This window comes from Hippocampus comes, unplaced genomic scaffold (assembly GCF_001891065.2).
Source record: "Hippocampus comes isolate QL1 unplaced genomic scaffold, H_comes_QL1_v1.1 scaffold57, whole genome shotgun sequence".
Taxonomy (NCBI): Eukaryota; Metazoa; Chordata; class Actinopteri; order Syngnathiformes; family Syngnathidae; genus Hippocampus; species Hippocampus comes.
The window spans coordinates 1232713-1244593 of NW_017805039.1; the positions used below are offsets into that span (position 1 = coordinate 1232713).

Genomic DNA, 11881 nt, shown 5'->3' on the forward strand with positions numbered 1-11881 from the left:
AGGTTCCAATAAGACTTTGAGGCTTACACCATTCCAAATTCCAAAACTTTGTTGGAACCATTTGAAGATGTTTTTTTTTTTTTTTTTTCCCCCCCTTTAGTTGTCTTGTCCAATTAATGCCATCGAACCTGCAACAAGATCTGACTGTGAACTCGGGCAAGAGGCCATTGGGGGAAACAAACAAATATGTCCATTGGCTGCCCTCCAAGTTCTCCCTCATCTGTTCTTATGTAGGTCAGACGACTCAGCCCTTGGTGATATATCGACACTTCTCTCAAAAATGTGACTCAAAAAAAAAAAAAAAAGAAAGCAACAATGTTTTATGTCAGCACTCCAGACATTTCTCACGGTTGGTGTCTGCACGCAGACGCAGCTCCCCTGACAACATGTATGCTTGATATTTTAGTCAAGAAACATCAACCAAGAGGGTGAATAAGAGCATCGGTAAGAAGAGGCTTTTTTTTTTCCAACTTTTAGGCTTTCTCGTTGATCTGCGGATCACGCAGGCAGACAACACACAGACGGACACCGCATCGGTTATGTCATGTCTTCACATGTTTTAAATGAGTTTGATCTTTACAAAGGATAAATCGGCTCAGGAAAAAAAAAGCTATAGGGACCACATTGACGCAAATTTTAAAATAAAATGCAAGTTTTCCAGGTGCCAGCTTCATTGTTCTTTGATTTTCTTCCTAAAGGAACAATGATCATTCAAGTGTTTACAAATATAACTTTTGTCACAATCCAATTGGCCTCCGCTTTAACCCCTGTAACCTGATAACATGGTCAGCCGTCCACTGTAGTAACCGCCGTCCCTGAAAGGGTTAATGATTTCCAATAAAAGAATGGCACTGAGGGGAAAAAAAATGATGTGTTGAATTTACTCATATTTATTTCGACAAGCGATTCCACAAAATGAAATCATCTGGATCCAGATACATTTTTGAAATGGATGTTGAGTCGACTTCAAAAAATGTATCCGGGTCCAGATTTTAATTCCTGTTGCCATGTAGTCTGTCCAGTAGAATTTTGTTGCGTTCTTTTTTTGACAAAATGATGTCCGAATGTCATGGCAGCCTTCTTGAATTAGATGTCATTACAATGTGAAAATGGACCTCGGGAAGTTTCCAGTTGAGTGTTTTCTGTAAACTGGGTGGAGACTGTTAGTTCTCATTGTAATAGGTTCCAATAAGACTTTGAGGCTTACACCATTCCAAATTCCAAAACTTTGTTGGAACCATTTGAAGATGTTTTTTTTTTTTTTTTTTCCCCCCCTTTAGTTGTCTTGTCCAATTAATGCCATCGAACCTGCAACAAGATCTGACTGTGAACTCGGGCAAGAGGCCATTGGGGGAAACAAACAAATATGTCCATTGGCTGCCCTCCAAGTTCTCCCTCATCTGTTCTTATGTAGGTCAGACGACTCAGCCCTTGGTGATATATCGACACTTCTCTCAAAAATGTGACTCAAAAAAAAAAAAAAAATGAAAGCAACAATGTTTTATGTCAGCACTCCAGACATTTCTCACGGTTGGTGTCTGCACGCAGACGCAGCTCCCCTGACAACATGTATGCTTGATATTTTAGTCAAGAAACATCAACCAAGAGGGTGAATAAGAGCATCGGTAAGAAGAGGCTTTTTTTTTTCCAACTTTTAGGCTTTCTCGTTGATCTGCGCAGAACCAGTGTCATTAATCACGGAAATGTAAAATGTCCAACTTTTCATTCAAAGCTTTATTTGGAATAAATATATTCAAAAACATTTCAGTTGTGTGTTTAAAAAAAAGAAACAAAAAAAGATTTGAAAATATTTACATGAAATTTTGCACAGAGCTGAATAAATGTATACATAGTATACAGCGCAGCCCATATAAGTCATCTTGTTTCTTTTGCTGTACAAAGTGCAAAAGTTGATACGATAAAAAATAGAAATCAAAGTCTGACGCTAAAAGGATCCATCCCGTGGCGGGATGTTGTATTGGACAACGTGGGCCTTTTTTTTTTTCTTTTTTCTTACAAATATAACAAGAATATAAAAGTAAGACAAGATTTAACTGAGTGCACAGAAAGAGTGGTGTGGTATCTTTGGCAGCGACTGATGGTGAATAGGTCGGGCAGAAAATTCCACCAAAATTGATTTCAACAGCACGGGCATTTCATGTGGTTTGTGGCTTTCTATCAACGATGTGGCGGGGCGTGAAAGGTGTCGTCGTTGAACTAAAACAACACCCTCACTAATTAGAAAATGGATTTGTGATTTGTTCGAAATCTATTGCAGGATTAATTTGGAGAGAGGAAAAGTTCCCGATGTTGTCATTGTTTGAATGCGCGCGGCAGGCTACACAACTCTCTTAAAAAAAGACCATGAAAAAAATAATAGATCAAAAAAGTATGACATAAAATGGGTTTCAGATTCATAAGACACGTTGCTTCACTAACATATTTGTCAACTCCAAGCTGACGGCTAAAGTGATTGAACCTTTTATTTGGCTTCATAGTAACTTTGTAGAATGTTATTCTGCTGTCTGCAGTGGATTCAGGTGGTTGAGTTTCAATGGTGGGGAAAATACATTGCGCCATCCATTTGGGGGGGAGGGGGGGTGTTCTCTGCAAGTGTCTCATGATGCGGGAGAGAGTGTGTGGAAATGAGCTGCTGGATTAAGTTCTGTCATAATAAAGCTTTTCAAGTCCCTAGCAAGGCTTTCGGTTACAGAAGTCCAGCTCCTGTGGTTTGCGTAAGCCACCGCAGTGGTCCCTGGGAAGCAAATGTCCGGTTTGGGCTTTGCAGTGCAGCGGTCGTCTCTTAAAACCTTTCCCGCAGGTTGCGGAGCACGGCGCCCACTGGCCGGCGTGCCACTCCGGGCACGGGTCTCCGCAAGCTCTGGTGGCTGACGGCCTTTTGGAAGGATCGCAGTTCATTCCCGGCTTGCCGTCCGTCCTCAGACATTGCACCATCCGCCTTTGGAAACCGTTGCCGCAGCTGACCGAGCACTCGTCCCAGTTCGCCGATGTCCATTTCACGAGAAGAGGCTCCTCTTTGCTGTACGGTTTCTTCAAAGTCGCCGCGCCCCTCTCCTTCACGCTATCGTCAGCCAGGACGCTGTTGTGGGATTTCGCTTGCTCCTCCTTTGTCAGAGTCTTGTCCTCTTTGTTGTTCTGACGGGCCAGGTAGAAGGAGTAGCGTATGCGGGGGGGCGTCAAATTGCCCGCGCACAGCACTTCCACGGTGAGCGTCTCCCCCAAGGGATTCACAGACTGGAGGGTCTCCGAGAGGCCGGTGGTGCCGCTGTAGCGCAGCAGACTGCCCTTCACGATGATGTCCCTCTCGCCGGCCGACACCACGTAGTCGCCGTTAAGGAGGTACCGACCCTCGCTGTTCTTCACCGCCAGGTAGTTGTCGTCCCCCAGCATTCCTTGGTAGCCGCGTTGACGGATGTCGATGTTAGTTGCGCCCACCGGCAGCATCACCACAAAGTTGTAGCCGTGCCTGCAGAACATAGCACAGCACATACAGCCGATGAGGTTTTTTTTCGTGGTAAAATGATGAAGTCCACAACAATGCAAAAAAAAAAAAAAAAATCAGATATTTCGTCAAAGCTCAAAATGCAATATTTTGATGTTTTTTTTTAATTAAAAAGAAAACACACAAAAAGGGGAATTTGTGAACGTGACGGATTGGTGTACTCACAAAGGCTTGGTGAAGAGTCCCGACACCTTCTTGCAGTTCTTGTTGTCGCCGCCGCAGATTCCGCACTTGTTAAACTTCTTGGTTGATCCAATTTTTCCATCACACCCGGCCTTGATGCATTTACCTTGAACGCACACTCCCGTGGAGTCCGGCGAGCACGGCGTTCCATCCACAACCTGTGGTGTATATACACACACAGACGAAGTTTTAGAAGAGACCAGTCATTAAACGCGGCACCCAAAGTCTGCAACTTCATTTAAGTCGTTTTTGTATGTTGCGTGCTGATATTTTTAGGTGTTATTATTATATTGCAATCACTTTTAAACGCTGAGATTTCCACGAAGCCATGGAACACAGGATGTGGTGTAAAATGATGTTTGGAGCAAACACGCAGCTGCTCTATGAGTCAGTGCTGCAAATCCCCCGAGTGTTCGCGTTCGCTTCACTCAATATGATCTAGTGTGAACTTTCTCTCACGGCTGCTCGCATTCTCTCCACGCCCGTATTATCTCAGGGAGATAAACGCCCTCCGCTCCTCTCTCCGTCGTCCCGTGCATCGCTGTTTTCCCCTCAGAGCCTCACACGAATTCACATTGCTCGCAAATGAAATAATTTTTTGGGGGGCCTCATCGGTCACACTGTAACACTGCTCCCGATGCGGTCACACTGCGAGGCGTGTGGAGCGATGAAAATAAATATACAGTCAGGAATGTTGCCAATCCTGAAACTCTTTAAAAAAAATTCGGTATGCTCAAGTGCAAAGAAGTGGAAATGTGAATGCCGCTTGGCTTTGCGTTAGTTTCATTCAAACTCATAACTGTAAGGCAGACATGCTAATCATGAAGTACCCTCTTGAGGAAATGGAAGTGTAAAAGAAAATTTTCGATCAACATACTAAGACACCGCTCAAAAGGAAGCAAAGAGAGCAAGTACTAAAAAGGCGCTTAACGTTAAAAGAGTCAAAAAGGATCGCATTTGAAATGTAATAGTGCAGCGAAAAAAGGAAATAACACAGCTGTTCATTTCTAGGTTTGGCATGCAAGTGGAGATATTCAATAATGTGGTTACGACTACTGTGTTGGAGCGCTGTGTGGCATGTCCTGGTTTAAGATTCTTATGGTTTATGCTTTTCACTTCACTCCCCCCCCCCACTCAACTGGTCCCCGGAGGAGAAACTGGCTGCCCGTCAAGCTTACACGCTCGTTGATCTGATTGGGCAGGAATGGATGTGATGGCCAGGTCACTCATTGAAAATTAACTAATGGATTAAGCCTGATTAAATTATGAAGCGGTGTGATCGAAGACTTTTGTGCATTGATTGTATTTAATGTGTTGCCTCTTACCTTAGGTGCCATAACGTAGAAGTAGCCCGTTCCATTGGCCCTGCAGATGAGTTTACATCTGTCGTCGACGCTCACTCCAGAGTACTTGGGCACCCAAACCACAGAGGGGGCGATATGATTACTGCTGAAACTGCGGCCGCTGGACTCACATTGCTCTTCCCTGTAAGTCTTGCCTGCACACAGGGAGGGGGATAGGGTCAAGAAGTGGAACCCTCTTGATGTGTGTACCCCTTGTTTTGAGCAATTCAAACCTGTGTCAGGGCAGTGGTTCAGGTTGCAGGAGCGGTATTTGACCCGAACCCCTTGGCAGTATTTCCCCCCGTTTGAGGGAACTGGGTTGTTGCACTCCCTTTTCGCCAGTTGGACGCCACCTCCACATGTGCGTGAGCACGAACCAAATGTTCCCCACTTACCCCAGCGACCGTCCACCTAGAAAATACATAAGGGGGATTTTTTTTTTCTTCAAATGTATTCCCTCGGTGGGAGGTATTGTTTTTGTCCAATATGTAAAAAAAAAAACAACCAGAATGCCGTCAAACTGCAACAGGGTGGCAAGCAGGTAGCCAATAAACTGAGGTTCAAAATGTGTTTTCTCTGAATCAGCCCCCCCGTTTCCCCGAAGCTTAGCCTTACCTTCAAAGTGCGGTCCTCTTTGGAAGCGCAGATGCCTCGGTCACAAACTTTGCCATCTCCGCAGTGGGTGCCGTCCGCCCAGGGGAAGTGGCGAGTCATACACACCAACTGGCCATTGGACTTGCCGGTGCACCACAGGCGAATGCACGGCGGCTGCATGAAGGGACAGGGCTTGGAACCTTCGCCGAATGCAAGCTCGCACTGTCGCTCGAGGAGGTAAGATGCTCCGGGAAGCACGTTCGGGAGGCCTAATGGTTTCTGAGGCTGGTCCAGCAAACACTCCCCTGGAACAGACCCCCCCACATAATCAGTTCTTATCTTGCATGGCTGAGGTCACATGCACACATCTCCAATTGTACACAATCTCGTAAAACAATAACAGTAATAATAATATTTTTATACAGACAATCGTGAAGCGCTGGTGGTTGATTTTGCAGAAATGTGTGAGCAATAGCGCACGGAACCCCAACCTGACCCCTCCATCTGTAAACTCTTGTCGAAAATGTCTCCCCTTCGTGTTGAAATTAAATGAATTACAGTTTAAGAATACTTTCCAATTGAGTTTTAATCACTTTAAATGTTCCAGTGAACTGATACAAGTCAAACTAAGCTGAACTCCACTTATAGTAAATTATATTTTTCGACACCTTTCCAGGTACTGGCTCATAATAGGAAGCGTTTGATGTTTGATGAGCAGGTGCTTGAAGAAAGGAAAGATCATCATAAATAGAAAAGGAGTTCCAGTAGGAGGTTTTTCTCACTGCTTCTCAGTTTCTCAGCCTCGGGAGTAATTTACCAACAGCAGAAAAACTTTTTGGGAAAAAAATTCTCCTTTTAAAATAAGCCCACAAATAGACCAACCATAACTGAATGTTAATTTGCATCCTCTTATTAGACCGCAAAATTGAAACGATTGAAGAAACCATTTGATGAACTTCCAACACGCCTCCCGCTGCAGCGAGGAATTGCCCGAAACAATTTCTGGGGTTGTCCGCAAAGTTACAAATAATCGTGGTCGCAGCACAGCGTGTAAACTGCCTCAAACGCGCCGCGGCACGTCTTTATTCCCCAGGCTGCTCTGTCACCGTCAAGATTTATGAGCGATAGCATGAAGAACCCGTGTTACCACATCTTGTGACTCGCTGTCAAAAATGTGGAGAAAAGGTCACTCAAAAGAGGCCCAACGCAAGCTGACTGCTTCTTGTTCTCGTGTTGTCGGAGCATGAATAAAGGCTGTCGATTCAACCTGTACGGGAAACACAGGCCGGTTAAATCTGCGCTCTCCAAACCACTGCGGTGACGCTCCTCCAAACAAAGCCACTAATTTGGGACAGATGTGAAGCAGTTTTTTTTTTTAATTAAAGTTTAGCATCGCTGCGAGGCCGAGCTCTGCGGTCTGGCTTGTTAGAAAACAGTCGGAGTCCATTTTTGCTCTTCAAAAGAATGCATGGATGCGAACATTCAACCATGCATTAAAGTGAAATCATTGTACCGTAGTCAAGCTGTGGATGAAGAAGACAGAAAAAAAAAAAAAAAAACAGTAAATGTCCTTCACTGGCCACGCTAGTCCGAACAGATTCGCAATGAACATGTGTTTTATGAATGCGATCATCAGTCAAATATTTAACCAGTAACAGTATGGCGCTCGTGTTCATCTCCACTTTGGGTTTCGCATCAGTCACAACATGGCTCGGAGAATGAGCTCGTGGAGACTCACCGTGGCCATTGTCCAGGAACTCAGTGATGACGGCAGCGCTGCAGGGCGACCACGGGCTGGTGCGATTAATCTGAATGAGCGTGGGAGACATCATGTGATTGTCCTGCAGCTTGCCAAACACGTCCTCGCAGGCCTTCACGTTGTCGTGCGGCATGTTGAAGACGTGTCCTGCCGAGAGACGAGCGGATGACGGCTGTCTTTTACAAACGCTTTGTTTATTGTGCTTGCGTACGTGTGAGTGAGGGTTCCTGTCAAACAGTACAATTGATCGAGGTTTTTATGTTATTTATTTTCCCCATCAAGCCCCAAATTGACTGGTGGCACGTCTGCTAGTGTGTGCTTCATGGAGCTGGCATGGCTCACCGAGCTCGTGAGCTGTGGTGAAGGCAGACGGCAAGCCGTCGTCTTCGATCACAGAGCAGCTCCTCTTGGGGTCGCACATGGTGCCAACATCGGCCATTCCAAGGGTGTCGCATGTTGAAGCCCCACACAAGTCCTGGACAATCAAGTCAATGTTTGAATAAGTCAGACAAAAATAAATAAATAAAATTCTTCCCAGTATGAGTCCCATTTTATGCACCCTATAGACATACCGTAATTAATGGAACTCCTAGGAAAATGATATCAGCTTCCACTCTTCCGGGAAGACTTTCTATACAATTTTAGAATGTGCCTCTGGAAATTTTTGTCCATTCAACCAGATGTGTGAGGTCAGAAGGTGACTAATGTTGGACCCGAGAGAGGGCCTGGCTTCACAATCTCTGTTCTACTTCATTCCAAAGGTCAGGGCTCTTAAATTATTCCATAAAAAAAAACCCTCCAAAATGATAGGAGAGAACCTTCCATTGATATTTATCGATTAAAAAGTGTGTCTCGAGACTTTTGTCAACAGAATAACCCATGCGATTGATGGAAAACTCACTCGCAACAAGTGAACTGGACCAACGGTTTGCATGGTGGATATTTACAACGGATTGTATACTTTCCGACTCAAGAGCTTTGTTGAAAACTTGTCTGTTTACCTAAATATTTGTTTCTTGTCCCGTCAGGCTTCTCTTCACATCGTTTTTTTCTCCACCACTATGCTAGACACGAGAGCACAGGTGTCAAACTCAAAGCCCGGGGGCCAGATGTGGCCCGCCATATCATTTTATGTGGCCCACGAAAGCAAATCAAACATGTCAACTTCCATGCTGCTTGCTAAAATCGCTACCAAAATGTAAAATTCTCATATGTAATAACTAAGAGACATGTCAGCATTTTCTTGTTACCAAATCCCCCATTACAGTAACTTAAACAATACTTGAATAAACCGTTATTATTGACTTTTTTATATGGTTCCAGTCATAACGGCGCTCCAAGGGAAACGGTAACTAAAATGTGGCCCACGACAAAAATGAGTTTGACACCCCTGCAGTAGAGGATAACCATGATATGAAACAATCATGAAGCTTGACAATTATTTTTTGGGGAAAAAATGGAATCCTTGCTAACTTTCATACACTAAGGACAGTTTACCAAGAATAGAGCAAACATCTCTCCAGTGTTAAATAATTCTTTTCACAGACTAGTATTTGGAGCACATGGTCCCATGTGATGTCATGGCACTTTTCTCCAATCATTGCATTTTCATGCAAGAACAGTTTCCAAATGGCCTTTTTTTTTTTTTTTTTTTTTTTTCCCCTGTCGCCACACAATTCCAAAACCTAATCTTAGCGAGGATCCATTCGGAGCACTTGACTGAGCCTCCTAATCACAGGACAAGTACACATCGTTAACCACACAGAACCGCCCGGCTGCCTACTCCCTCTGTCTTTTGCATACACTCTGCAAGCAAAAAATCTCTGGGCAGTTGTTGGATACGAAACACAGCACATCTTCATAGGCCCGATGAAATCTTCCGCAATGTGTGTGTGTGTGTGTGTGTGTGTGTGTGTGTGTGTGTGTGTGTGTGTGTGTGTGTGTGTGTGTGTGTGTGTGCAGTACATGCGAGACACCTTGGAGATGAATGGCATTTCACTGCTATGACAAATTTTTGGTGAATAAAGAACAAAACCAAAATTGATCGCCAGCGCTAACCGACTCCAGATGTGTTCATGAGATAGTTTGGGTCATTAGTGAGAAAAGAAAATAGAGGCAAACGTGAGGGAGGCGAGAAAGCAGAAGGGGCTGAGGGTTGGTTCTCTGCAATGACCTACTTCCCACATCTGTCATCTCATTTTGCCCGTTTTGCTGTGTTGCCGCAACGTAAATACAATTTGCAAGTTCCATTCACGAGGAAACAGGTCAGTGTTTCCATGCATTTACACACTGAAAACCACCTGGCCTTTTGCTCATTTGCAGAAGTCAGAAATGTCGGGTTCGGTCCCGATGTACGGCTGTAGTTAGCCTGAAAAAACATTTTTGGGCTGAGGTGTGCATGCTGATAACGTCTTATTGTTTATTTCCCAATGAGCATGTGATCACCACTTGAAGAACGTGTCTAAAATATTGTGATGGAAAAGGCGATGCTTCTTCCATATGTGAGAGCACACAACCAACGATCCTACTCCTCGAGGAGACAGGAAGTTTGAACCTGAAATGAATATGAATGTGGTTCCTTGATGTAGTGACCCTGTGGATGTTCTTGACTCGGAGCGTGCAGGTGGGGCATAAACCTGATGTGACATAATAAACCCGCACAACCTACATTATACCTCCTCCCCCTGGCTTTCCCTCAGGTTCCTGTTTAATGAGCACCAGGCAGGTTGAAGGGGGAAAAAAACACAGCTGGAGCAGGAGGAATGGGAAGAAAATGTGCTGTGAGAAAGTTTCCGACTCTTGGCCATCCCTGAGGACTCTGATGCGCCTTCTCTTTGGTAAAGTTACAGGTGCATTTCGAGCTCATGTGTCATGCTATATTCATAATTCTGATCCCAAACCAGCACCAAAGCTACATTTTAGTATTGGGGCGACGAACAGAACAATTAAATGTTCTTCCACTAGATGGCAGATGATTCGATTTCAGTACCTTGAGATACAAGTGCCTTGACCAGGAACATAGCAGTTGCTTGGGCTTTTTTTTTTGTCTTGACGTACGAGTGCACTGCAAACCCTACCACTAGGTGGCGGCAGCAAACTTCACAATATTTAGCCACGATCAATTCACATTGGCAGTGGAAGGACAATATCATTTGACAGTTGTTTTTAAAGTGCCCAATAATTTAAATTGAGTTGATCTGATGGCGCAAATGCACCATTAAGCTAGTTTGCCAACTGCAAATAAACCCCACGAACTTTGAAGGACAAAGCATTAGGTACAGTTTTTTTTTTTGCGTCAATTTTCCTTATTTGGACAGTAACGTGTGTTTTCATAGGTGTCATGAGATTATGATCTAAACAGCCATAGGGGTACTTCGTGAAATCGGTTTTACCTGTCTCGTGAAGAGGATTGCCGTGTCCCAATATTCTGCATGCTTGTCGCTGTTCTTGTTCATCTTTTTTTGCCAAGTGCAAAAATTCCGGAGCGTCAGAGCGGCGTTCCCGGACACTTTGGGTCCTTTGTCCAACTCGGATATGACCAAAATCTTCACGACGACGATGTGGATGGAGTTGAGGATACTCGGATGCTTGTAGAGCCTCGCCGCCACTGACATGAGCGTCAACAGGTAATGTTTAAGGTCGTTTCCGTGGAACTCAGCCATGGTCTGGTCCGCCACCAGCAGCGTCTCCACGTACCTGGGAACCGACGCAAAGCGTTTGCTTCTCCCCGTCCCCTTCAGCGTACTTTTGGTCGCATCGCTGTTATCTTTGTATTTTCCCAACATCTGCGCGACGTGATGGCTTATGTCATTGTTCACTGCGCACCTGGAGGTGGAATTTGACTTGAGGTTGCTGCTGCTTCTGCGCCGGATGACGTGCGCGCCGTCCGCGCTCGCGGTGTCATTGCGCACCGGGCTGATGAAATACTCCCAACCTTGGTAGCCAAATGCACCTTGCACCCCCTTGCACAAACTTAAGGCTGCGTACGAAAAGCGGTCACCGTTCACATAGCCGGAGTAAAAACACCGACTCAGCTCAATGGTGACGTCCGGACCGAAGAGCCACGGTGCGTCTTGGCTGGACACGGAAGGGCCGATGAAGTTGGAATCTTGCCGTAAATCCACCACTAATTCCTGGTGGAAAGCTTGAATTCTTAGCACGCATTTGCCGTGGAGAGTATCCACGTCGTTGTCGTTATATTGCTGCTGGGTGTCCAGAATGAACGGGAAGCAGAGTTCACTTTCCATGCAGCGAACCAGTTTGGAGAGCGACAGCACGACGTGAAGCAGACACGTTGTTCTGGCAAACATGACTATGTTTGCATTCAAATTGGAACGCAATGACCAAAAGCTCGGGGAGACCATATCCAATTCTATAAGAGTGCAAACTCCTCCTGGTCCTGACCCATTCCCGGCTTGCACCTGTGTGCTCGCTCCACTGCTGCCTTCAGTGCACTTTATGCATTTTCGTCTTGTGTGA

The 11881-nt window shown here is 45.0% G+C and overlaps 1 protein-coding gene and 1 long non-coding RNA gene across 2 annotated transcripts; one reads left to right on the forward strand and one right to left on the reverse strand.

Annotated features, from left to right (window-relative positions):
* Positions 1–1981: 1981 nt before the first annotated feature.
* LOC109512411 (A disintegrin and metalloproteinase with thrombospondin motifs 15-like) lies at positions 1982–11871 on the reverse strand. Its single transcript, XM_019864151.1, has 8 exons — positions 10795–11871; positions 7745–7877; positions 7382–7549; positions 5665–5948; positions 5283–5460; positions 5032–5204; positions 3689–3864; positions 1982–3487 (listed from the first exon to the last, which is right to left on the reverse strand). The coding sequence occupies exons 1-8, from the start codon at positions 11764–11766 to the stop codon at positions 2692–2694; spliced, it is 2880 nt and encodes a 959-aa protein (XP_019719710.1). The 5' UTR covers positions 11767–11871; the 3' UTR covers positions 1982–2691.
* Positions 9341–10670, forward strand: LOC109512495 (uncharacterized). The gene is made up of 2 exons (XR_002167546.1): positions 9341–10025; positions 10102–10670. It is a non-coding gene; the product is annotated as an uncharacterized LOC109512495 (long non-coding RNA).
* Positions 11872–11881: the final 10 nt, after the last annotated feature.

Coding starts and splice junctions, on each gene's coding strand:
- LOC109512411 (XM_019864151.1), bottom strand. CDS start 11,766: ATGGTCTCCCCGAGCTTTTGGTCATTGCGTTCCAATTTGAATGCAAAC. Junction 5,949..7,381: donor GTTCCTGGACAATGGCCACG/GTGAGTCTCCAC, acceptor GGTCTGTTCCAG/GGGAGTGTTTGCTGGACCAG. Junction 3,488..3,688: donor GGACTCTTCACCAAGCCTTT/GTGAGTACACCA, acceptor TATGTTCTGCAG/GCACGGCTACAACTTTGTGG.